The 26,691-nt window shown below is 40.5% G+C and overlaps 1 protein-coding gene across 1 annotated transcript in view; it reads left to right on the top strand.

Annotated features, from left to right (window-relative positions):
- The window catches only part of SAMD4A (sterile alpha motif domain containing 4A), a 137,825-nt gene that overhangs the window by 48,212 nt on the left and 62,922 nt on the right, over positions 1–26,691 (top strand). The window contains exon 3 of the mRNA XM_063290516.1: positions 20,893–21,411. Within this exon, the coding sequence (XP_063146586.1) occupies positions 20,893–21,411 (519 nt within the window). The remainder of the gene's footprint in view (positions 1–20,892; positions 21,412–26,691) is intronic.

The raw sequence follows: 26,691 nt of genomic DNA, 5'->3' as shown, positions 1-26,691 counted from the left end.
TCTGTACCAGTGAGGTACGAAAGGATAAAAACAGAGCAGCTCTGTTAGAAAGAAGCTGGTCTGCCCCTGGTTTATTCCTGGCTCTTGGTGAGGCCGCAGACGTATTTTTAGAAATATAGTCATATGTTTGCTATATCTAGCATGTGTCTGTACTTTTTCTCTCCATCTCTTCAACAGGGTCGTGGTCTTCGTTACTAGACTACCATTCTTAGGGATTATTTCATTCACACATCTTTAAAACATCAGAGCTGGACACTGCTTCTTTAAGAAATACAAAAATGACATTTTATTAATAAGCCATTTTGAAAAAATCTGCTAAAAACACTGCTACTTGTAGTAATAAAATATATAGATGCATCATATATTCGCATACCCTGCTTTTTTGTGTTCCCCCAAATTCCTCCCAATAGCTGAATTATATATTCATTAGGTACTACTATCTAGGATGCCACCTCCCTTTCCTTCTAGATATACAGGTAGACAAATTGAGATCCCCCCCCCACCCTTTTCAGGTTTTTTATGTTCTTTTAAAACGATTATGAGTTGCAGAGCTCATTTGTTTTGCATGTTTCCTAGGAATACTTGCTCATATATTCTGGTACTATGACGTTTTTCATTTTTGCCAACAAGATTGCTCAGTAGGAGAGGGTATACTTATAGCTACTAAATTAAGTTGCATAAAAACAAATAGGTTTGGGGAAAGAATCTGTTCTTTATTTTTGAATAGCTTTGACCTCCCTTTCTGGGGAATACTGCAGATCTGACTGGAGAAGGGTCCACTTCGGTAAGGCTGCTCAGCAGAGTGTAAAGTGTAAACCTATTTGTTTTTATGCAACTTAAGTTCAGGTTCTCTCTTTCTGTATGGAAAGATGCCTCCCAGTTGTCTTTCTTGCTTCCCCACTAGGAAAAAAATTGCTGCAAACCCAGTGTCCATCCTCATCCTGAAAATATATTCTTTCAGTCCACAAGCTTATGTTCCTTTATTTCAATTGCAGGTTATTTTATTCTTTGTTGTATGCTTTTTCCCAGAACAGGAAGAAATTTTAAGACTTGATTATAGACTGGATGGAAAAAGGCAGAGAAATTTTAAACTTCTCCGTTTTCCTCTCTTATTGTAGAGGATATGATATTTTCCCTGCATTTTACCTCTGTGTCCATCCTGTTTCTCAGCCCCATTTGCAGCTGGTAAAGGTAGGTCAGGTTCCTGTTTCTCACATAATCCCATTTTCCACACCAGAAAGAAAAAGAAGGTAATGTTTTGCCCACCTTCAGAGATTGATTAAAAGAAGAAAAAGACTGTGAAGGGCAGCTGTTGCAGGGAAGGAAGAAAAACCTGGACTGGATTTAATTGGAAGAAAGAAAATGTTGTCTCCTAACCATATCAACCCTGGTTTTAGAAATAAATCCATTCTGGGTTGTGTTGCAGCTTGTCCCAGAAAGGCAGGTGTAGTCATTAATTATAATTATTACAATAATACCCACAAAGGACATTAGCGTAACATTTGTGCTGTTAGTCCTTATTACTTAAGAGGGGCAGATTGCCATTTGCTTGGTGGAAAGAAAAGCCAATCTATGTTTGTGCAGAAGCACTTTTATTATATTTTGTGACAGTAGAAATTTTCTAATATATTTAGCTCATTATGTCCTGAGATTTCATTAAGGAAAATGTGATACCGAATGCAGAATGCCCAGGTACGTTGTATTTCATAGACAACAAAATAAAAGTGCATAATAAGATTACCTACTGGATAGCATGCAAGAGAGAAATCTGTTTTGTCCACTATCTGTATGATGATGGGAAAGAACTGAAGGAGTGGCTGATAACCATTTTAACTCTGAAGACTGCTGCGTTCTCTTCAGAAATCTGAATGGTTGTAAGGAAATAGTCAGCACTTGTAGAGAATATGTCAATAAGAGTAGCTATCAAACAGATTATATCTGCATACTCATTGATGGAAAATCATTCCTTAATCACCTGGGAATTACATTCCAAAAACGGCTACCTTAGACAGGAGTTTCTAGATACCCTAGATGGTCAGATACTCAAGAACAAGAAACGTAATACAATTCTTGCTGCAAACTCTTAATAACAGTATTTCTAAATTACATTTCTATTGGCCATATTAAAATAAGAGCAAGGGAGGAATTGTTCTCTGAACGTAACTTTCACTACAGTTGATACAGCAAACTAACAGGGTATTACTTCTTTTTAGACTTGGGAAAGGAGGTGGGCTTTTAGTATACTAATGCTCCCTATTAAATGAGGTAAAGTAGAATATAATTACTTCAGAAATGAAAATGTGTAGAAGTTCTTGTGATCTTTGATATCCACCTCGATCACCTTGATTGACCAGACTATCACTGCACAGAGTCCTGGTGGTCACAACTCGCTTTCATTCATCTCAATTCCTGGCTTTTCTTCTCCAGGTTCAGCTAAAGTTCTTGACTATTGGATCTTCCCATCTCTTTGGAGGTCGGCCAATGGGTCTTTTTACTTCTCTTGGATACCATTCAGCAGCTGCTGTTGTCCAATGGCCATCCGACATGTGTGCGACATGTCCTGCCAGCATAGCTTCCGTTTGCGATATTCGACAACATCATTTATTCCACTTTGTTTTCTAATCTGGCTGCTTGGGATATAGTCTCAGAGAAAAACTTTCAGCATCAATCTTTCCATAGCCCTTACTGCTTTTGAAAGCTCTTCCTCTTCTGCCTTTGTTAGCGACCATGTTTCGCTTCCATATAGCACCACCAATAAGACAGTCAAATTAAAAAGATTAGCATGCAGTTTTCCATCGATCTTCTCATTTTGTAAGACTTCTCTAATGGAATTGTATCTAGCCCATCCAGCTTTCTTTCTTCTAACCAGTTCTTCTCTTTGATCATTGTTCATTTTGATTAGCCATTCCAAGTAGACATAGTGGTCGACCTCTTCGATGAGTTTGTTCTGAAGCCTCATTTGGAATTTTGGAAGGTTCCCTGTCTGCATATATCTTGTTTTGATGAAATTTATCTTTAGACCTGCCTTTCTGCTTTCGGCGGCAAGTTGTCGAAGCATTTTTTGCAGCTTTCGAGCATCTTTTGCAATCAGTACAACATTGCCCACAAATCTGAGATGGTTTATCTTCTCTCTGTTTATATCGATTCCATCTTCCCAGTTCACTTTGCGCATGATATTTTCCAAGCAAGCGTTGAAAAGTTTACGTGAGATCATATCACTTTGCTTTACACCTTTTTCCACTCGTATTTCAGTTTCGAAGAGAGTAATATTTGTGAAGCAGTTGGTATTTGCTTCTTTGAGCAGCGCGATGTAGTCAGAGTTGATTCCTTGTTCAGATTGCTTGCATTACTGCATTGACTTTGACACTATCAAATGCTTTTTCATAATTCACAAATGCGATCACAAGCAGAAATTTATATTCTCTTCACTGTTCGATGAGCTGAGTAAGAGTGAATATATGATTAGTAGTACTGTACTTGCTTCTGAAGCCAGCCTGGTCTCACGGCTGTTGCTCGTCTAAGGTTCTTGTAAGACGGTTTGTAATCACTTTCGTGAATAGCTTGTAGACGGTCGATAATAGGCAAATTGGCCTATAATTTTTGAGATCTTTGCAATCTTCCTTTTTGTACAGCATGACTGTAGTAGACTCCTTCCAGCAGTCAGGAATTTTTTGCATCTCTACGTACCTGGTGAAGTGCTCCGCCAGTGCTTTCCATAATTCATGGCCTCCAGCCCTCAATATTTCTGTTGTTATACCGTCTTTTCCTGGAACGTTCTCCAGTGTCATCTGATGGATGGCGTGTCGAACTTCACTTATTAAAACGGGCGTTATATGCTCAGTTGTGGCGGTTAATGGCGGCATTGGAATGTCCAAGCGGGATGCAAACAGGTCCATGTAGAATTCTTTGCAGATTTACTCAACGTCTTACTTTCCTGTCTTTTCCTTTCCATTTTTATCTTTTAATGCTGCTATTGTTGTTTTGCACAGTGCTATTTCCCGTTTGCACTTTCGGATGCTGCTTCACTTATTTGCTGCCTCAAGAAGTTCCTGCTCTTGGAATTTCTCCAGATCTTCTTTCAGTTTCCTCCATATTAATTTGCAGAGAAGAGAGTATTCGACGTTATTCCAAGCAGTTCTAGCCATCTGTCTTCTGTTTTGAAGAAGCATTTTGGTCTCTTCCAAAATTCTTCCTTTTATCTCTTTTGGCTTCGTTGTTCTTGCTTCTTTGGCGCATTGCATCAGCTTCTCAATGAAGTTGCTATAGTCTTCATTATGATTTTCTACCATGTTCCAATTCATCTTTGAAATGCTTTCCTTCAGGACATTTTCGTCGAGAGATTTTAGTAATCGCTTTTGATTTGCAAATCGTAGGATTGTCTTCTCGATCTTTTCATCGAAAAGTCTTGCCATTAGCATCCGGTGATCCCTGTCTGTATTGAATGAAGGCACTACAGATATGTCTTTCAGCAGTTGTTTTTTGTCAATCAGAATGTAATCAATTTCATTCTTCTTCCTTGTATTCGGAGTGATCCAGGTCCATCGTCTTTTAATATTCTTCTTAAACCAAGTGTTGCCAACATATAATTTGATACTACTAACTAATAATTACTAATATCAAATATATTATAGCAGTAGATAATCTTCCATGTAAACTTGGGTGGGCAGTTTATGACTCTGAAGGCTATACCAGTGGCTTGGGGCTGCACTTCCATAAACATTTGTGCTTATACATGCAAAGTCACTTTCCATCACAAATACATACACTTGCAACCCATTTTCACAGTGATCCCAGTTCCATATCACATATACAGGGTTATCACATCCCACCCATTTCTACATGCAATCAAACCACATACCCGCTGCCCCATCCTGCCCCACAGATATCTTAATTTAGGATAGTTCGGAGAGAATACAAGGAACCCCTCTCTTTTCCAGTATCTCTATGCATGGTTACCCTATTCCTGGAAGGAAGAGGGCTTTCTCCTCTCCCAGTGACTGGAAGTAGGTTTCTGGATAAGGAAGGGAAGGCTTTTACTGATCTTACAATTCTTTACAACCCTCCATTTTTAGAGGACATTCTTTATCTCATCTGTAGCCTACTATAAAGAAAGCCTAAATTCATTCCTAACTGTTTCAGTTAAGTTTAAAAAGTAATGTGTTCCATATTGTTCTGATTGGTGAATGAACTATCTACCACACCTTGGTAGATTCATGACCTTGGTAATGAAGCAGTCAAAAGCTGGCATCTGCCAAGCTCCTTTTTATTTATTTATTTTATTTATTAAATTTATACACTGCCCATCTCACTATAAAAGTGACTCTGATTCTTTTGATAAGTTGAGGCTGCTGTGGGCCCCTTCCCTCCCATCATTGGGCACTGGTGTCCCTGGCCATTTTTGCTTGGGGCTGCAGGAAAACTATACATCTTGCTTCCACAGAACACCTGTCTGTGTAATATGGTGTAATGTCCATCAATTAAGCAGTCATCTAGCGGAACCCAGGAAGTGTGTCTTCTCTGTCATGGTGCCTCTCCCCTGGAATATTATTCCCTTAGAGATCCAGGTAGCTCCTATCCTGATGACGTTCTGAGGCTATTGAAGACCTAGCTATTGTCCCAAGGCTTAGGGCAGGGTGATAGTTTAGCCGCTATTGAATGGATGCGCTGTTCTTAACCTATTAATTGTAAGTTGTCCAGAGTTGTTCAGAGTCAGGCAAACTGTATAAACAAATAAATGCCCTGTTATTTCTATCTGAATCAGAAACACATTAATGTTCATTTGGTTAAGGCCAGGCTCTGGTATTCATTTGAGAATTGTGGACCTACGTACTGGTTTCAGGCATGAGCAGATTTGAGTTTAGGCATCATCACTAAAGAATAGAGGCCAATGTTTATTACTGGAGTAAAAGGTCCTCTTTCCTTTTTTCTTTTAATCATCCTCATATTAATAATAAGAAGGCTGCCCTTAACACAATTTTACCAACTGGCCCTGTACATTTTTATTATGTTTTTATTTAATTTGTAATCCTTTTAGCAATTTTTGAAATGTTAAACCCTGCCTTCATTTCAATATCCATGACTAAGGATGCTGTTCAGACTTGCATCTGACAAAGATCCCTGGAAGGAAGACAGCTTTGCTGTCCACAGGACTATCACAGTTTCTGTCTTCTGTGTCTGGTGCAGATCTTACAGCACTTTTCAGTTTTACTGGGGGGGGCAGGCGGGTTCTTCTTCAGATAACCATTAAGAGCTATAAATCTGCTCAAGATATTTGCACTAGCCAGTGGGGAACATCCCCACACAAGATTTGTATCCAATTTGCAGAATTTTGTCAGTGTGTCAAAGTTCAGTTTTAAGGATGAGAAATTACTTTGGTTCAAATGTCAAACTTGGCCCCTCTGCACTAAAAATGGTGTGCCTTTGCTTTGATTTCTAAAACCATCTCTTACAACTAGTGATACGATTATGATAGTAAAGCCTCCAGCTTGCTGCATTAAAGTATCCAACAGACTCTTGAGATTTGTTATTATAATTGTCTACACTAATTGGGACTCATGTGGTATACTACATTGTCAGCTGGATTGTTTGTGCTCTGTTCTTCACAAACAACAGAAAATAAAACCATTCTACATAAAAATAACTGCAGTCTTCTGCTAAGGAAATCTGAATTTTTCCAAGATGTATTTATAGCATTGATTTTAAGTGAAACTTCCCAGCAGATATTATTGAGGTTACTCTTAACTCAAACACATTCTATGTAGCTTAGTTTCCCAGTGTGGCATCTGGGACACCAGTATGCTTACAAACAATTCCTTTTGGGGGGGGGGAGTTGCAGTTTAAAAAATGGGAAGCTGGCCTCTAGCATAATTTTTAAGTTCAAGAATGCCTGAGCTCCACATGGGCCCCATAGCTATCTTAGAAAATAAAAATGATGGACAGCTACCGGCCATCATAAGTTTGGAAGTCAGTCTGCTTCCTATAAAAAGGATAAAGTTAAGAAGGAAAAGTAGAAAGCATCTTACAGAAAGGGAAGTAGAGGATATGTTGGGGAGCATTCTGATAAATCAGTGCTTTTAACTAGCTATGCCTCCTACAGTGGCCACTTAGTGACTGTGCTAGTCCCATCTAGCAGCCATTATGGAACAGTACCCATGACATATTGTCAACTTTGCAAACATGCACACCACTCTGCACACCACTCCAGAAAAGTTAGGACTATCTGCCATATAGGATAGGGAAGATGACATTTCCTTTACCACTTAGGAATGGAACCAAATGAATCTGGATAACATTTTGTTTTTATAGACAAGTGGCTTTAGTCTGAGCTCCTGAAACCTAGTTGCGTTGTAGATGCTGTTCCATGGACCATTGGCTGATTCTTCACTGTTTTGTTTTTTTTTAAGATTGTCTAAATCAGTTATGTTCTAACATATTGATGTGTTTGTCTTGGTGGATTTTGGTGCTACGTGAAAGGTGAAAGGGCCCCTGTGCAAGCACCGAGTCATGTCTGACCCTTCGGAGGGATGCTGCTTTCCTTTTAAAAGTGTGAATCTGGGCATAATATGGGGGGTGGGATTTGATTGAGTGATTATGTTCCATCAAGTCACTGTCGACCTTTTGCAACCACGTAGGTAGATTTTCTCCAGGACGATCTGGTCTTCTGACAGTGTACCCATCACCACTGGGGTGGGGTGGGGGGGCTAGTTTGGGATTTTCTTTTTGGTCAAAGTTTTCCCTGCTTCCTATGCATCACTGAACTCAGGATAATACTAATTATGCTTATGCACAAGCTGTATGTAATTTCTGACTCAGTTTCCCTTCTCCTTTGGAACTTCAAATTCTCTATACAACAGAGTTGAGGGAGCAACAGGGAGAAAATAGGAAATTAATGCACCTGTTATTCTGGTATGAGCTAAGGATTTGTGGCTGGTTTTTCAGGGTGTGATGAGGTACATATTCTCACTTGCCACTGAGTCTCTGTGAAGAGGGATGACACATAGCAATACAAGTAGTAGGGCTGATGCAGCATTTTTCCAGGGTGTTGTGCCTTGCCAGAGAGCAAGCTATAGCAAGACTCTGGTCTAAACCAGACAGGTGAATTTCTTGCAGTCTCCCAGCCAAAAACCACCTCAGCATTTAGTCTTGCTTCACTAGGTATGTTGGAGTAATGTTCCCATCATCCTCAACAAACACGATCCCAAACTATGCTGGCCAAAGTCAAGGGAGTTGTAGCCAACCCTTCTAGAGGGTACCAGAATGAAGGCAGTTCAAAGACATCATTTGTAGGTATTATAAATAAAACAATTTTGCGGCTTCCTCTCTTCTTGGGGGAAAATCCTGAAAGATGTTGTCCATTCTGCACAGTTCTTGATTTTACCAAAAAAGTTCCTTCCCTGGCCTAAGATATAGCTTGGAGCTCCACACTTATTGAATTCCTCTGTTAACCCTTGCAGATCTGAGCATAACCATCACAAGATTCAGGTGACTTGAAATGCCTGGTTGCCTGCCTAGGGCTGCAAGCTCTCAATTTTTCTTTTTTCTTTTTTAATCAGAAAAAAGTTGGCTCTTCAGCATACTTGGGACGGAAATATATCTGGGAAAGGAGACGGGACGGAATTTGGGATATTCTTGTGAATGTCCCTTCCAAGAAGTTAGCTGTCTGTTTCTCTTTTTTCCCTTCTAAAATTTCCACTTGGCCATGGTTGGCTGAGCCAATAGCATTCCAGTTGGCAGACTTTCTTCCCAGTTTGGCTGAAACAAGCAGTGATTTCATCCCGATCTTCCCTCCTCCTTCCGCCTTTTTCTCTGATAATGTGGAAGTCATCATGGCGTTACATCATATGGCCGTGGACTCAGGCACATTTTATGGCCTTGTGAGTCATCATTACTTTTCCAGTGTTCATGTCATTAGTGTGGAATTTGTATTTAAAAGTTCCTCCACACTTCATTTACTCTAGATCTGTTGGCATTGCTTTCTGCTTTGGTGTTTGACTCTTTGTATGGATTTTCTGGCCCTCTTTTCACAGCATCCTTCTACCACCACCCCTATGATACTGGGGGCAAACCCAGGTTTTAATGTTCATAATTATCCCACTCTTCTTCCCTCTTTTCCATTTCTTTGCCATTAATAAAAATATATCTGGTTTGTCATCACATAAGAACACCTGTTACAGAATTAATAGTCCTTAACCGAATTTGCAGTTTTCTTAAGAAACAGGCAAGTATTAAAAAAAAGTTCTGGAGAACTAGAAGGTTAGTTTTTGAACTGGAGAAAGCAAAATTAACATCCACGCAAAAGGTTTGGTGTGTTGATGTCATGAGTACTGAAGGTGAGCAGGAGGGGGGGCCCTCCTGCTCACCTTCAGTACTCATGACAGTTTAACTGTTAAAAATAATCCGATTTGAATCCCTGTGTGGTTCATAAACTAAGTAAAAAGCTTAATCTCCACAGAGGGATTCGAATCATGCTCACTGAGCATGATAGTCTAACACCTCAGGAGGACACTGGGTTGGAGAAGGCTGGTGTCTGCCTTTGCAAAAGTGGAAAATGAGTTTATCTTTTATGTATTTCCTAGAGCATCTCTTAGCAGGCATATCCTTAATGCCCACACTGCTTAATAGCTGCAAAACTGAAATGGTGGAGTCATTTCTGCCCATTTCTTTTGGTGGGTGAGGGCAAATTTGGGAGGGGATTCATGGCTGTCCTTGCCCTGGCCATCATTAACACTTGCCATTTGCTGCCCAGGACAGAGGCAGCTTCTAGGTAACCTTGGATATCTCAAAAAAAGTTAAGTAGGATCAGCCCTGGTTAGTACTTGGATGGAAGTTGACGGGGAAATCTGAGGACTGGAGTCCAGACTGGGAGATCAGAAAACATCCTGGAAGGCAGTGGATAACCACTGGTTTATTGTTGCAAAGGGCCTTGTTCGTGTATTCACCAGAACTGAACTTGAAGTGTTTACTTACTTTTCCCCAAAGCCTCCTGAAGTTGTGATTATATAATGTTGTAGCATTCTTATAATGGGAAGGGAGTGGGACAGATGACAGTCCCAGAAGGCGTAATTTTGCTCCATGGAGGTTTGTGGTGGCAGAGGATGGGTACTACTATATCGCTTTCCCCTCTGGGGGAAATTGATTGTGACTTTTGCCTCATTCCTGGAATTCAGTTCAGAAATTCTCAGCTATGCATGACCCTAATCCTGGATGCCATTCAAGATCTGTTGCTTGAATAATATTTACATTAGATGAGTATATATAGAATTGTAACTGTTAATTGTTATAGCGATATGTTATACTTTGTTTTTTTCTATTATTTTTTCACTTTTTTTAAAAGCACTTTTTATGCATGGTTTTTTTTCTCTCTGAAAATGTATGTGTTTGCATTATAACTATTTTTGTGTTTTGTTGTTTTCTTTTTCTGTTATTATTTTAAAATAAATAAATAAGATCTGTTGCTTCTGAATTCTGTTCTGGCAACACTTGACATCTTGATGGAAATACCAGCTATGGCAAACCAGTTTCCTAGGAGATAGTTTGCCCAGCACTGCATTTTTTCTTGTATCATATTTTTTTCTCCCTATATATGGGCCTTATGAGCCCTGGCTGAAAGTTATGATAGTGACAGAGAGCACTCAGATCAATGTACATGAACTTACCAGGCTGGGAAGCATTGAGGCCTGTCTTGTGTGAACTGAGAGTAAGAACTGGCATGTGGTGGCGAGGCTTGTTCCACAGAAGGAGCTTGGTTTCCTTCTTCGGTGACTGCTCAAACGGTGTATAGTTTTCCTTCTGGAATTACAACTGACCTTTTCCTCATCTCCCCCATATTGTAAGCAGTTGTCCCACTTTTCAAACTACCATTCTTTTAACCATCTTGCAGGTTTAGCCAGTTGCATTTTAGCTTGTTACTTTTGTTGTTTATTCGTTTAGTCGCTTCCGACTCTTCGTGACTTCATGGACCAGCCCACGCCAGAGCTTCCTGTCGGTCGTCAACACCCCCAGCTCCCCCAGGGACGAGTCCGTCACCTCTAGAATATCATCCATCCATCTTGCCCTTGGTCGGCCCCTCTTCCTTTTGCCTTCCACTCTCCCCAGCATCAGCATCTTCTCCAGGGTGTCCTGTCTTCTCATTATGTGGCCAAAGTATTTCAGTTTTGCCTTTAATATCATTCCCTCAAGTGAGCAGTCTGGCTTTATTTCCTGGAGGATGGACTGGTTTGATCTTCTTGCAGTCCAAGGCACTCTCAGAATTTTCCTCCAACACCACAGTTCAAAAGCATCGATCTTCCTTCGCTCAGTCTTCCTTATGGTCCAGCTCTCACAGCCATATGTTACTACAGGGAACACCATTGCTTTAACTAGCTTGTTACTTAGTTTGTTTTAAAAAGGTTTGAAAGGAGAACATGGAAAACTGCCTCAAGGAGTAGGTGGCAGGTAGTGTCGTGATGTCACAAGGACAAGCCAGTCAGAAAGGCTTTCTCCTGAGGTTGATGCAACATCAGAGAGTACAGACCTGACTAAGGAAGGAAAGGGGAATGTGAAAGTGTGTAATTAATGGTGCCTGGAGCAATTGGATTGTGTATGTGAGTGTTATTGGATGCCCCAGGACTTCAGCAAGACGTCAAGATTCTGTGGTCAGACAGGGTGGCTTTTCCTCCTCAAAGGAGAAAGTCTGGAAACCAAATCACATCATAAATAGAGTGGATCTGGCAATGTAAAAGAAGTGTATTATGAGCATCCAAAAATAAAAAATAAAAAAGAATCCCTAAATGGAAAGAAAACCCTTGAAGCTTGTGTTCTGCCTGGTGGGGTGGAGAAAGGCCAAGTGAAGCTGCAATCTAATTTTGGAGTGGTGTTATTACAGGTCACAGAGTCATTTCACTGGCCAGTCACAAGCAGAGATTCCAAAAGAACAGGTCACATGGTGGCAACAGTGCACTGAGGAGGCTTACGCGAGTGACGATTTATTTTTTAATTTGGCCGAGAGCCCCACATTACTTTGTGTCTTCCTTACAAAACAAAACAAAGCAATGGTTCTAGCATTTCCTTTCCTGTAACACCACCCCCACCCTGTGGCATTGCTCAGCTCTCTGGACAGATGTGTTGAAGCATAGGGTTAGCACCACCGTTCTTCACAGTTTCAGTTGTATCATTTTTGTACAGAAGAATCTCATCAGCAGTTAGGAGCTTATGTCCCAGGAGGCAGAGAATTAGACCACAAGGTCCTCATGTGTCTTTTATTTCCAGTGTGTGTTGGTTGTGTGTGTTTGATCCTGAGCTATAAAAAAATGAAATAACAAGAGTGTGACTCCCTCCAACCTCCCTCCTACAACTGCTTTAATTCTTGCAAAATGTGTGGCCAATAGGGATGTATATGAGATGCTATGGATGACCTCTGGTGGGAGCAGAATGAGGGCAGTGCTCCATTCTTGCTCTGTTTGACCTCTTGGTGGTTTTCAATACCATCAACTGATTGTAATATCCTTCTGGAACTGCCCTGGGGGTTGGGAGTGAGGGGTATGGTTTTGTACTAGTTCTCATGTCTCAGAGTCAGTTCCAGCTGGTGTTGATACGGGTGGAAAGGTCCAGGTCACAGCCCCTTCTTTATGGGGTGCCTCAGGACTTGATGTTCTCCCCACTCCTATTTAACATCTACATAAAGACACTGGGTAAGGTTATTTAACAGCACGGGTTGAGGTATCAGAAGTATGCTGATGATTTTCAGCTGTATATCTCTGCCCTAGCTGATCAAGCGATGCCATGGAAGTTCTGTCCTGATGTCTGGAGACTATGGAGGACTGGATGGGGAACAACAGGCTTCAGCTCATCCGATCTGAGTGGTTTTGGGTTTTACGGCCTGCTTTGTTGTTGTTGTTTATTCGTTTAGTCACTTCCGACTCTTCGTGACTTCATGGACCAGCCCACGCCAGAGCTTCCTGTCAGTCGTCAACACCCCCAGCTCCCCCAGGGATGAGTCCATCACCTCTAGAATATCATCCATCCACCTTGCCCTTGGTCGGCCCCTCTTCCTTTTGCCTTCCACTCTCCCTAGCATCAGCATCTTCTCCAGGGTGTCCTGTCTTCTCATTATGTGGCCAAAGTATTTCAGTTTTGCCTTTAATACCATTCCCTCAAGTGAGCAGTCTGGCTTTATTTCCTGGAGTATGGACTGGTTTGATCTTCTTGCAGTCCAAGGCACTCTCGAAATTTTCCTCCAACACCACAGTTCAAAAGCATCGATCTTCCTTCTCTCAGCCTTCCTTATGGTCCAGCTCTCGCAGCCATATGTTACTACGGGGAACACCATTGCTTTAACTATGCGGACCTTTGTTGTCAGTGTGATGTCTCTGCTCTTAACTATTTTATCGAGATTGGTCATTGCTCTTCTCCCAAGGATTAAGCGTCTTCTGATTTCCTGACCACAGTCAGCATCTGCAGTAATCTTCGCACCTAGAAATACAAAGTCTTTGACTGCTTCTACATTTTCTCCCTCTATTTGCCAGTTATCAATCAAGCTGGTTGCCATAATCTTGGCTTTTTTGAGGTTTAGCTGCCAGCCAGCTTTTGCACTTTCTTCTTTCACCTTCATCATAAGGCTCCTCAGTTCCTCTTCTCTTTCAGCCATCAAAGTGGTATCATCTGCATATCTGAGATTGTTAATGTTTCTTCCAGCGATTTTAACTCCAGCCTTGGATTCCTCAAGCCCAGCATGTCGCATGATGTGTTCTGCGTACAAGCTGAATAGGTAGGGTGAGAGTATACAGCCCTGCCGTACTCCTTTCCCAATCTTAAACCAGTCCGTTGTTCCGTGGTCTGTTCTTACTGTTGCTACTTGGTCGTTATACAGATTCTTCAAGAGGCAGACAAGATGACTTGGTATCCCCATACCACTAAGAACTTGCCACAATTTGTTATGGTCCACACAGTCAAAGGCTTTAGAATAGTCAATAAAACAGAAATAGATGTTTTTCTGAAACTCCCTGGCTTTTTCTATTATCCATTGGATATTGGCAGTTTGGTCCCTAGTTCCTCTGCCTTTTCTAAACCCAGCTTGTACCTCTGGCAATTCTCGATCCATGAATTGCTGAAGTCTACCTTGCAGGATCTTGAGCATTACCTTACTGGCATGTGAAATGATTAGGGCCTGCTACATCCAGTGATTTCCCATTATTAGTTCTGGGTGTAGTGCACTTCCCAAGAGAGAATAAATGCACAGTTTGGGGGTCCTTCTGGACTTGTGGTTCCTATTTGAGGAGCAGGTGGCAGCAGTGGCCAGGAAGGCTATTGTACAGCTACATGTTATATGCCAGTTGCACCCTTCCCTGGATGAGGTGGCACTGCGCAGGCATTCATGCTTTGGTCTCCTCCCAAATGGATTAGTGTAATGCACTCTATATGAAGTTCCCCTTGAAGAACATCCAGAAGCTGCAATCGGTCCAGAGTGCAGGGGTACAGGCAGTTATGGGTGTATCCTCACTTCATGAGCTGCACTGGCTCCTGAGAGGCTTCTGGGTGCAATTCAAGGTCCTGGTTCTCACTATAAAGTCCTTCATGGCATGGGGCCAGGATATTTGATTACCCTGTCATTCTCTGGGTCCCATCAATTAAAGAATGCCATCTAGTGCAACCTGCAAAGCGTGTCTTTTCTGTTATGGTGCTGCCCTTTGGAATGCCCTACCACCTGAGATTACTGCTGGCTTTCAAGAAAATGCTTGATTGGCTATTTTCCCAAGGATGGGGATCAGGAAGCTAGTGAGGGCGGTGAGGTTTTATAACTTGTTGAGGAATTATCCTTGGCTGCCATGTTTTGCTTTTTGTTACCTGTTTTTTTATCATTTGTGTTATTTGTTATTTATATTGTTTTTAAATTATGTTTGCCACCTAGAGCCGCCTTGGGGAAATGGGCAGCTCTACAAATCTAAATAAATGAATACTCAAATAAATTTATATTGTTGAGTGTCCACAGTTCCACTCACTAGAGGGGTTCTTGCATCATTCTCTGGCAGCCTTGCTCTGCAGCATAGGGAGATGATCGTGCCCTTCTCTAACAATGAGTTTCTGGTCCCTCCATTAGAGGAGACTACAGCCGTTTCCTCAGGAATATAGATTAGACCCCCTTACCCAAGAATATAGAGTTGGCCAACTCATTTTAAAGCCTCAAATAAATCTTTCTATTCTTATTGACAACTGATATTGCAACCCTAACCTGCTTTTAACCGCCTTTGATCTCTTCGAATTGACCATGGACATGCTTTCTGAACTGAGATAATGCATTTGGTCAGGGCTGGTCATACAGTATCTGCAACAGCGGCTCTGCAGAGTATTTCAGAAGTGTTCTTTTGTCTGCCTGGAAGCAACTGCTCTCCAAGACATCAAGATGAAGTCTTTCCCATTATCAGCTACCTGGTTCTTTTAAAGGCCTATGACGCCAGACTGAACATGGAGTTTTCAGCTTCCATTTTGTAAGTTCTGGATTACAACAAATGACTCTCATTCCAGCAGGGTAAGTTGCACACTGTAACTACTTCATTAGCCTCACAGTCATGCCTGTCTGCCTCCATTAGGGATGCCACTTTTCCCAGTGTGTAAGACAGGCATACAGTTAAGTTAGATTGATGTCTGCCTTCCCATGTCGAACAAATATAGAACCTCAGAGGAGCTACCAGTCTTTTCATTTTAAGTGGCACATGTCTTGCTAACCCTTCCTTCTCCAAATTTACAAACAGTCACTAAAGCTGCTTTGCACCCTGGGGGATTGGCAACCACAGTTAACCATATCTTCCACAGTAGTAGGCGCAACAGAAATGATTGCATCCGATAGGATGCACGACCACCACCACTACAGTTGCCTGCAATAAAGGTTTATATCACAGATAGCACACAGCACCCTACTGCCCTCTTTGTGCTTGCTGCAGAAGCTCTACCATGGCTGTTCACTGCCTTCCCCAGCTCTGTGCTGGGATTGGATGCACCGAGGGATAAGGAGGTTGTCCTTAAAGACACAGCCTAGTTGGCATCCTTCACAGGCAGCTCTTATCAGTTCACTGAGCTCTGCTGAAAATCTGCAGGGTAATTTTTCTTGGCTCTGAGACAAGAAGCTGTGTGTGTATATTGGAAAGCAGTGACAGAGCTATCAGATCACCTCTACCTTCCTTGAATTGTATATTGGTGTTTATACTCAGGTAGCGTGACTGGAAGAAACATTTCAGAGAGGAAATGTTGATGTTCTTCTAGTTGGACTAATGGACTGGATTCTCTGTTTTGTTGCTTTTGTTGAAGATGAGCATCTAACATGACTCAATTTACTGGGGCTTTTTTTCTTTGGGTGGGGGATATTGAATTTCCCCTGTTCTATTTTAAATGGAAATAGTTTGGAGTACCGGTTAAGGCACCAGGGCTAGAAACCAGGAGACCGTGAGTTCTAGTCCCGCCTTGGGCATGAAGCCTGCTGGTGACCTTGGGCCAGTCACTCTCTCTCAGCCCTAGGAAGGAGGCAATGGCAACCCACTTCTGAAAAACTTTGCCAAGAAAACTGCAGGGACTGGTCCGGGCAGTCTCCGAGAATCAGACATGACTGAATGGATTAAAAAAAAATTAAATGGAATCGCATTTCAGTATTGTTGTCCTTTAGCAATATCATTGAGCTATTCCACACATACCGTGAACCCTTCTAGGCACACATCTAGTTCTTTCCATCCTCCTTGCCTGAAAAGGGTATCTAAATGTAGTTAGGAAGGGGAAAAAAACAACGTTTCAGAAACTATGTTGTCAAACAGAAAACCAGGATGTAATAGATTGGGAATTTATTTGCTAATGACTGGAGCTCTTAAATGCACCTTCATGGCATAATGCTTTTTTTTTTTTTTCCTTTAAAATATAAGGAAAATGACTGGGCTGGAAGATTTTGTAAATATTTGCTGCTGTGACATTGTTGAATTCTTATGGGAGATTTTTTATATAAAAATATTATTCTGGTCTTTAATTGCTGCTTATTATAAACTGCTGTCTTTTTTATAAATTGAAGCAAAATTAGTATTGAATTTTGTGTGCATGTCTATGCTGAAACTGCTGGCTGACACATTTATATTCATTACTCATATACATTCTGACGAAATTGTACTAATCTACTGAAGCTACCTTCCCACCATCCTTCTGGGAAACATCCAATTCTGTTTGTTTGTTTGTTTGTTTGTTTGAAAATAAGCAGATTTACTCTTAATGGGTTCCATAAGAATAGCTTGTAGCTTTCTGTGTCTCTGGGCTGTTTTTCCCTGTACAGAATAATTTTGGGATTCTCATTCTTCCTTTACAGAGGAAAAGGCTTTTTTAGATTGGCTTACTTCCAGAAGGGTCGACACCTGCCCTATGGAACAGCCTCTGCCCAGAGATACAGCCAGTCCCAACCTTTCTGGCCTTTTGGAAGGTCATGAAGAAAATTTGGAAATTGTTCAAAGGAGTTCCACCAAGGAAAAATGTTTGAGGAATAAATGGAGGCATTGGTTATGTTTACCCTGGAAAAGAGAAGTCCGTGGGGACACATGATCAGTGTCATCAAGAGTTTGAATGGTTTTCATGTAGAAGACAGGGTAGAATTGTTCATAGTTGTTCCAGAAGACAACTTTGAGATTTAATTTACCAGGAAATTATTTTGGTTGGTACCGGGAAAAATATCCTAACTGTAAGAGCTGCTTGACAATGAAACAGAGTGCCTCAAGGGATGGTGACCTTGCCTCACAGATGTTAAAACAGAGGTTGGATGATCATCTGCCAGAGATGCTGTAGTAGTTGATTCCAGCAGTGGGAGGAGACTAGGTGATCTCCAAAATGATTTTAATCCCTTTCATGCCATGACTCTATGATATACCAAAGTTTACAGCTTGTGCCTTTTTATGTAATGAATACCATAACTTTAGATCAGGGCACACAAAGATATTGCTGATGGGCTAAAGTTATAATGGATGTCTCCATCATTTTTGGATCTACTGAATAATGACCCTTCCTTCTGTTTGCTACTGAAGAGGTAGTCAAGATGTAATAGGATTCCTGATACAGTTGACTAGTCTTTGGCATTTATTTATTTATTTAATGGATATCTACACTGCCCAGTCAAAATGATTTTAGATATCTTACAAAAAATTAATAATATGCAACAATAAAATTCAGTCACCAATTAAAACTACAAAATCCAACAACAGAAGGACCAAACTATAGGAAATCAACTTCAGCTCCAAAGATAAAGCATTATAAACCCTGTATGGAAAAAGCCAAATTAGTTGTTGATGTTAAATGTAATAGGGGACTGGAAAAATGACCTAAAAGCATGGGGCAGAGTGCTTAAAAGTAGGCAGTTTTGACAGTAACTTGGATCTAATCAGTGTAACCATAATAAGCAGCTAACCATAGTGAATGCCTTGAATTGGATCTGTAAAGGAATTGGCAGCTAGTGCAGATGTTTCAGCAGATTGTATGCAGTACCTCATGGAAAGCCCATTCACCACTCACACTGTTCCATGTTTGACCAACTGGAATTTCTGGACTATCTTTAAGGGCTGCCTTACTGAGAGTGCAGAGCAGGAGATGGGAAACATTATGAACTGGTATCTTAGCAAGCATTTGTAAAGAAGATGTCCACCCACTCTTCTGAGAGAAAATATTAGATGGAATTGCCTTCAATTTAATCAAGAAAAGCATTGTGTTCCCATACTAACAGCTGCAACCAGTAAAAATATTCCCCTTCTCTCATATAAACAATAATTATCTAAAGGTTGCCTTTTAATAAATTCTCTGATTAGCCACAAAATGCTCTCCTTTCTCAGCTAGTTGCGATTTGTGTAAGTGTCCATCTTGGAAACATGAGCTGCCTTTGTGAGTTTGAGCCATTTGCTATCTTGGAGGTGGCAGATGACAGAGAGAGGACTGTGTGGGTTGAGACAGTTCGGGCACATATGTGCCAAAGAAAAGGAATTAATGTCATCCTTCTCTACTACACAGGCATTCCGTTTTCTTTAGTAGTGACTTGACTTTCAGTAAACCTCCACTTGCAAAGGCATTTGGCTGGCTGCCTCTGAGCCAAGTTTGCACCATCTTGTTTCAAAACAGGGATGGACATCATCCTAGTCAACCCAATATTTCATATTTACAGTGGAGAATGAATAGACAGAGACAGGACTCAACACTGCAGCTAGAATTATGAATGGCTGTGGGAAAGCAGAAACGGACGTTTGCTTGGATTTCCAACATACCTATCAGATTGCACAAGGTTGATTTAAATCATTAAAGGAAAAGATGGTTGAGTCAATGTTTTACCTTCTTCAGATTTTTGTAAAGCAAGAGTAAATATTCAGTGGAATCCTAAAATGTAAATCATTCCAGTTTGGGTTGCTGCCTTCACTGTCAAAACACCTTGATTTATAACTGAAGTTTTTATGTTTTGGAAGTATTCATTTTATAGTAAAAAGTATATTTTGCTACTTTAGAAATAGACTAAGATATCTTGCTTATATAATAAATAACTTGCTGTCTGCTCAATATTGGTGGCAAGCTGTATCAGGCTAGCAACCAGCAATTAATTACACATTTTTTAAAAAATCAAATCGTGTCTTTATTTCCAGTTATGATTTCCCGTCTGAACTGAGTAAGGCTCCCCACAGGGCTGTCTTTAAATAGAAAAGCAGCCTTGGCCTCAAGGTGCTTGAGTATGATAGCGTAATATGATTGTTTTCAAATAATCTTTGTATAAATGCACATTTTTATAAGATAAAGAACTTCATACAATTGACATTTGACTTTTTCATTTTTCATATTTTTGTAATTTAAAATAATCTGTTTTCTTCCTCTGTCTCCCTCTTAGTAAATTACAAATTTTTAACTGTCCTGCATTCCTGGCAACTGAATTCAGAAGCCCCCGTAAACTTCATTATAAAGGTTATAGTGCCCAGCTGAGCATGATCCTTCCCTCACAGAACTGTAATCCCTCCTAAAGTTAACGGATAACAATAAGCATAGCCATTTTCGCCAGCCTGGTTGCTGCCCAAAGTGTTGGAGATACCACTCTGTTGTCTGCACAGATCATACGTGTAGTTCAGATATGGTAACTCTAAAACATCTAGTGCCAACACTTCTGGATTCCCCAGGCAACAGAGTGGGGAAAGCTGATTTGCAGTGAAGTTTCATGTTTTCGTCCTCTACTCTGTATAATTGGCCATTAGAGAAGTTGACTCTTGCAGCAGGATGAAGACATATTGCATAGCAGTGGCTACTTCAGCTGGGTTGTAAAATGGTGGGTCCTTGTCCTTTTCAGGTGACCAGGCGCATACCCCAACTTTCCTTCTGTATAGTTGGACTGCAACTTCCTTGATCCCCAGCTCACATGATTGGAAAAAAGTGCACAAATGATCAGTACCACAGAAGAGCAATATGAGTATGTCTGGATCGAGTAGGACAGTTAACCATTTTGGTGTCCGGTTCCATTTAGGACACATTTACAAGAGGACACCAGTCAGAGAAGTTGAATCCCGAGGCGGGTATGTTTCTAGTTACAACTGGTGTGAATGATACATACTCACTCTAGCCTGTCTGAAACAAAGGACGTTTCTTCATTTGCAAGAGCAAACATAATGTCCCCCCAGACCTCACTTGAACTTGGTTAGTGGTTCTATGTGATTCAAAAGCTTGCATACAGTCATAGTATCCTGCTTTGTTGTTGTTTGTTTTTATTTTTCATCTTTATTTTTACTGCAATAGAAGAAAAAATGATTTGATCATTGATGAGATTAGTGTCATAAAGCTATTTGTAATGTTTTAAAATCTCTTTATGTACTTCCTAGGCTTGTTTCCTGATTTCACAACTCTCTCTTTCTCTCTCCCCCCCTCCCATTTTTTTGGGCACAACAGGAATCATTAACCAGTGGCAGCAAGAATCAAAGGACAAAGTAATTTCTCTGTTGCTCACCCATCTGCCTTTGCTGAAGCCAGGAAATATTGAAGGAAAAGTGGAGTACATGAAACTACTTCCCAAAATCCTGGCCCACTCGATTGAACACAACCAACACATAGAGGAGAGCAGGCAACTCCTGTCCTATGCTTTGATCCATCCTGCCACGTCCCTGGAGGACAGGAGTGCTCTTGCCATGTGGTTGAACCACTTGGAGGACCGCACATCTGGTACTTTGGGCAGCCAAAACAGAGGCCGGTCTGACTCGGTGGATTATGGGCAGTCACATTACTATCACCAAAGACAGAACTCGGATGATAAGCTCAACGGGTGGCAGAGCTCCCGGGACTCTGGCATATGTGTGAATGCCTCCAGCTGGCAAGATAAAAACCTGGGGTGCGAGAATGGTCACCTCCCTCTCTATTCCTCGTCCTCCGTTCCCGCAACCATCAACACGATTGGGACTGGCACAGGCACAAGTAAGTCAGTAATAGTTTTAAAGGTTGATGCTTTGCACCAGGTTGTAGTTAGACAGAAAGAGATGGCCTAACTAGCGCATCTAAATGGGTACCTCAAACTGTGGCCTTAAATAGTGCAATAGTGCAAAACATCCTAAAGCTTAAAATGCCCTTGTCTGATTTTGAAGTGCACCATTTCAAATCTGGAAACTTTAGACTCAAAATGCTCAGCTTGAGTTGGAAATGCACCATTTTGAATTTGAAAAAGCAGTTCCACCCTACCAGAAGTTTTCAAGCTTAGCTATATCAAGTTTAGAACATTTCCAGAATGATTGGAATAGCATCAGAACACTTACGGTAAAGTTGGGACAATAAGTTTCAAACTAAAAACAGCTGTTTCAAGCTCAAAACAGGTTGCTTTGAGAGCCAAACATTTTAAATTTGAAATATTTTGCATGCCCCTGTATTTTCAGTAATCATATTTAATATAGTGAGAGGTGGGTTGAGAAGATAAAGGTCATAGTCCACTAGGACAGCTGTTTTCCCCAAATATGATGCTGGAAAGGAGTTCTGGGAGTTCCATTCCAGCACATCTGGAGAGCATCATTTTGGGATTGTTTCACCTGGAATTTTTTACCAAATAAGGATGATTAAAAGGAACAGGAGCTGCATCCTTCATCGTTGTTCAGTGGACTGAGTCAAAAAGATAATTACAGATGATAATGGTACTCAACTGCAACCCTAGCAATTAATTGCATGTTACACAAGACAATACTTATGGAGTGACTTATTACAGTACCAAATTTATCTGAAAGGAAGTGTATTTTTTTCTCCTAAATAATTTATCTAAAAAAAATTAGAGGAACGTCTCAAGAACATGTTAAAGGGGGCAAAATATTTGTTGCATAACCTTCCAGGGTGGGAGGTGGGATTGATTTAATCCCAAAATCATCTTCAGTTCATTTAAACATAGTATAGTATGTACGCATTAGAGCTCATTCACCCAGTTCTCTGGGCTATCATTTAATTCCCTTTCTTTCTTTAGTTAGTCATCTTTGCTTCATACATACGCTTTATTCTCTGACAAAGTGAAAGTCGTTTTTTATTGTTACCTAAATAAATACTGAATTTATGCCACTTCCAGAGAGCGAATTGCATCATCCTGTTACTAAGAATCTTGTTTTAGAAGTAAAAAAAGCACCATGCCTAAGCATTCTCTGGTTCACCAGGAAGTATACTGTCCATGATAAGTATTTAGCCTCTAAAGAACAATAAGCTGCTTCATTGATTTCCTACAGTTGTTTCTCAGCACACATCGTAAAGTTTGTGGAGAATTTTATGAAGAGCTAATGAAGCCCTTGAGATGATGCGCCAGTTGGGTTCCAAGTTTGTAAACAAATGGTGCATTATTCAACACATAGTACAGAGCATGGAATAGTAGATTTAAGTTAGAAAAGGACAGATTTGGGTTGAATGTTAGGAAGAACTTCCTAATAGTAAAGGCAAATTAACATTAGAACCAATTATGAAGGAATTGTTGATCTCCCCTCTAGAAGAGATGCAGACAGTTTAATAATCTTGATGTCTAGGCATTATGGCATCTCTCTTTGCTTCTATCTTTTGGAAATGTGTGTACACAAAGTCTTCATTTGGTCAGAAGATAGACTTTCAAAGGAGAAACTACTTTGGCAGGGAGTGGTCTCCTCTTTGTCAGAAGCTGTTAAGCAGAGTCTGAATGGCCACTTATTAGGGATAGTATAAAAGTGGTTTGCCTTAATCAGGAAGAGATCAGATTAGATGACCTTTGAGGTCTCCTCCCTTTCAAATTGCTTCGAGTTCCATGTGGAGATTTGGTTCTGTGGTATTAGGATATATCATATACCATTATCCTCTATGTGGATATAAAGAAATTATGCTGTTGCTTAACTTTTGCAGCAATGACTGGGCCAATAAATCCTATTTTGGATTTATAGACAAGCACACCTTTCAAACATGCACCTTACAAATTGTTTGTTTGTTTTTCAAATTTTGCCACTGCCCATCTCCCCCCAAAAGAGGGACTCTGGGCAGTTTACAGTATAGCTAATAAATAATATATAAATGGTTGCAAACTATTTAACTCCTTTGACATAAAAGAAAAAAAATGGAAGAAGTTATATATTTCTGTCCCCAGAGTTCAATATTGGGCACTTCATTTCTAATCCGCTCCACTACTGTATTGAATAAGAAATTATAGGTGTAGAATTTGTAAAAGCAAGAAACTAGAGGTGCAGGAATATTTAATAATCTCAATAGTAACTTCAGTGGTGTTTTGCATATCCACACATACCAGAAATAAGATGTAGTAGAAAAAGACTTGTGGACAATCAAGAAAGTGCTATGGCAAAACTGTCCTCTCAATTCCTTATTAGAACAAACGTATGATGCGAACTACAAAGAAAACCAATAGTGTAATAAAACTTCTCTATGCCTCTATGAATACCCACCCATGCAGATTTGCATACACACTCAGATACATTATGTTATCCCATCTCCTCCATTGTCATACAGATGTTTTCTCTACAACAAATAAGTTGTAAGAAGAAGATAATACAGTAGTTGACTGACATAAAGTAAAAGAATTTAATCAGCAATGTATAACAGCAAATTGATTTATTATAGCTTCAATTTTTTCCATGGTGTGTTAAAAGATTTTCATATAAATTTAATACAGAAGACCTGTGAGTATCCTTCAACACCAGATGATGCTAGAGCGTCATCGTGCATGACATGAGATAGTGCTCACAACTGGAAATGAGCAGCTGTCTCTTAACCCTCTGCATCTTTATAACTGATTATGAAACACTGTAGACAAGTGAGGATGGCAGGAAGCCAGTTCATATTTGCATGTGCAAAAGCAAACAGACAAAACATGCAGCTATTACAACAACCACCAGCATATTAAAGCAAGTGGCTACATAAAAAACGTCCTTGTGGGAAGGCACATATTGACCTCTCAGTCCATGAGTGGGAAACCCACAATTAAGTAATGCAAATCATTCACAGCTGCTTTTGGGTTCCTTGTTTTCCTCTTTTCTCCTTCCTAGTAGAATATTTTAGATATTTAGTTATATCAGTTCCACATTTCTAATCAATTCTAATCAATTCTTTTTACTATTTTCTTGTAGAAGAACAGATACTTCTTACCAAACAAAACCAGTTTCAAGCAGCAGGGTCTGCAGAGGGGGGCAATGGTGGGATGCAAAATCAGGAGTGCAGATTTGAGAAGGCTAGAAATGTTAAAAAGACCTGAAGGGCTCTTCTCTGATCTCTTGTGCTATGCCTTGTGTGCAGGACTTTGTATTAGATGATTGAACAAAACTTGAGGCATAATAATAATGACGACGACTACAATGGTGATGATGGGTGATACAAAGTACAATTCAGCCCCAGACTCCTCCCCATCCTTTCGTCTTGTCTGTAGAGTCAGAGGAGGTAACTGGGGTTGTATTGTTCAGTGTCATCTGGGACTCATTTCAGCCTATTGGCTCCAAGGAAATGGATAGGATGAACTGTAGTTTGAATTCTGCCACACACGGGCTAGATTCCTGCCCACCCTGGGTTCTTCAGAAGGCATGGGGAGTGTGAGTGGCTGGATCCAGGAGATGATCAAAATGCATTCATACCTTACTCATGAAGGACGTGTATCCATTCCTGAGATCCACTCAGTTTAAAACAACTATCCATTGGCTTCCAACCTTTTCTGGTGGAGATTGTTGGGAGAGAGGTGGGACTGCAACTACAAACTGCCCTAGATGAAGTGGGTTATCTGGCCCCTTTCAGTCAGGATTCAGATCTTGTATTAGGCATAACCTTGGGGAAGGTATGAAAGAACCATCAAAGAGTGACTTGAGAAAAGATTACACAGTCCAGAGACTGAAGCAAGTATGAGAAAGGAACTCAAAATAACCCTGCCTTGATTTTGTTTAGTATGAAATGGGTAGAGAGAAACTTGGACAAGCTTTCAAGGTTCTGTTACTATATCCTACAACAACAACAACAAAGTAGCATTCCTGAAATTGCTGCTGTGTTCTTGACCTGGCTTACCTCGAAGGGCTGGCAGATAGGAACCAAACTGGTTGCCCTGTCATTGGGAGCTGGTTGTGGGATGTACCCCTCCTCATCCTACTAGGTTTCTTGGTGACTTCCTGGATACTCTTAACTGGAGTCCTTCTGGGCTTCCAGCAGAGTTGAAGAGTAGGAGGCTCTGTTTTGCAGCAGTTACATCCCTTCTGAAGTGGGTAGTTCAGTTTCGTGATAGGGAGAGGAAGGGTCATCCAGTGTCTAGTCACTTGTGGGGTGCTACAGGTAGAACCAATCCATTTGAGCGGTTTATCCTGAAGTGAGATGTTAAGAGTACTCTGACTTCCACATAAGAACAGGTCAGAAGGAAAAGAGCATAATGCTTTTCAGTTTATGCTCCATCTTTGTGGAACTGTTTTTTTATTTATATACCACATTTATATTCCACCACAATTGTATGCAGATTCTTCGTGGCTCGTAACATGAAAAACAACAACAATAAAAATGCAAAATGCAAAAGCCAACAGTAGAGAATGCACAAACAGTTTACCTGTGGAGATCCAGATGGTGCCATTCTTAGTGGCACTTTAGACTGTGGTTAAAATATAGCTTGTCTGCAGAGCTTTTAAGAAGGGAATTGGTTGTGAAAATACGGATGCTGGGTTAGGGTGGGACATTTTATTGTTATGAGCGTTTTATGTTCAGTATTTATTAAACCCCTAGAAGTCCTTGTAGAGTCATCAACATATAAATACTGTAAATAAATGAAATAATATATTCTAACATAATATTAGCCTTATCATTCATAATTAAATCAGTATCTTCACTTCCCTACATACATTCATCAACTTTTTAAGACCAAACACTCTTCATTCAGATCTCTTAACACTCATCTCTTTTCTGTCATAGTTTCACAGGAACATGATACACCTATTTTCACTTCACTTCACTTCATTTCATTTCTTCATGTATCATCATTACCATTCTTTTTTGCTTGCTTTTCTGTGTGGTATCTGTTTTTAATCTGTATGCCATTCAGAGTCAGTGCTGAGTTAGGCAGCCTTATACATCTACTAGAGGAAGGCTGTCTGTATTGATTGCACGTGATTTTAGAAGTGCCGTGAAGCCTTTTCAAAGGGCAGGTTCTTGACCAGGTGAGCCTGTCCTGGCAAAGGCGGATGTGGCTTCCTTTGAGCCTCATCTACTTCTCATTGAGTCCCCCTTTCTGAGTCAGTCTCT

The sequence above is a fragment of the Candoia aspera genome, chromosome 1, assembly GCF_035149785.1.
Source record: "Candoia aspera isolate rCanAsp1 chromosome 1, rCanAsp1.hap2, whole genome shotgun sequence".
In the NCBI taxonomy this organism is placed as follows: Eukaryota; Metazoa; Chordata; class Lepidosauria; order Squamata; family Boidae; genus Candoia; species Candoia aspera.
Note: the sequence above shows the minus strand (reverse complement) of the source record. Positions and strands in the feature narration are given on the sequence as shown.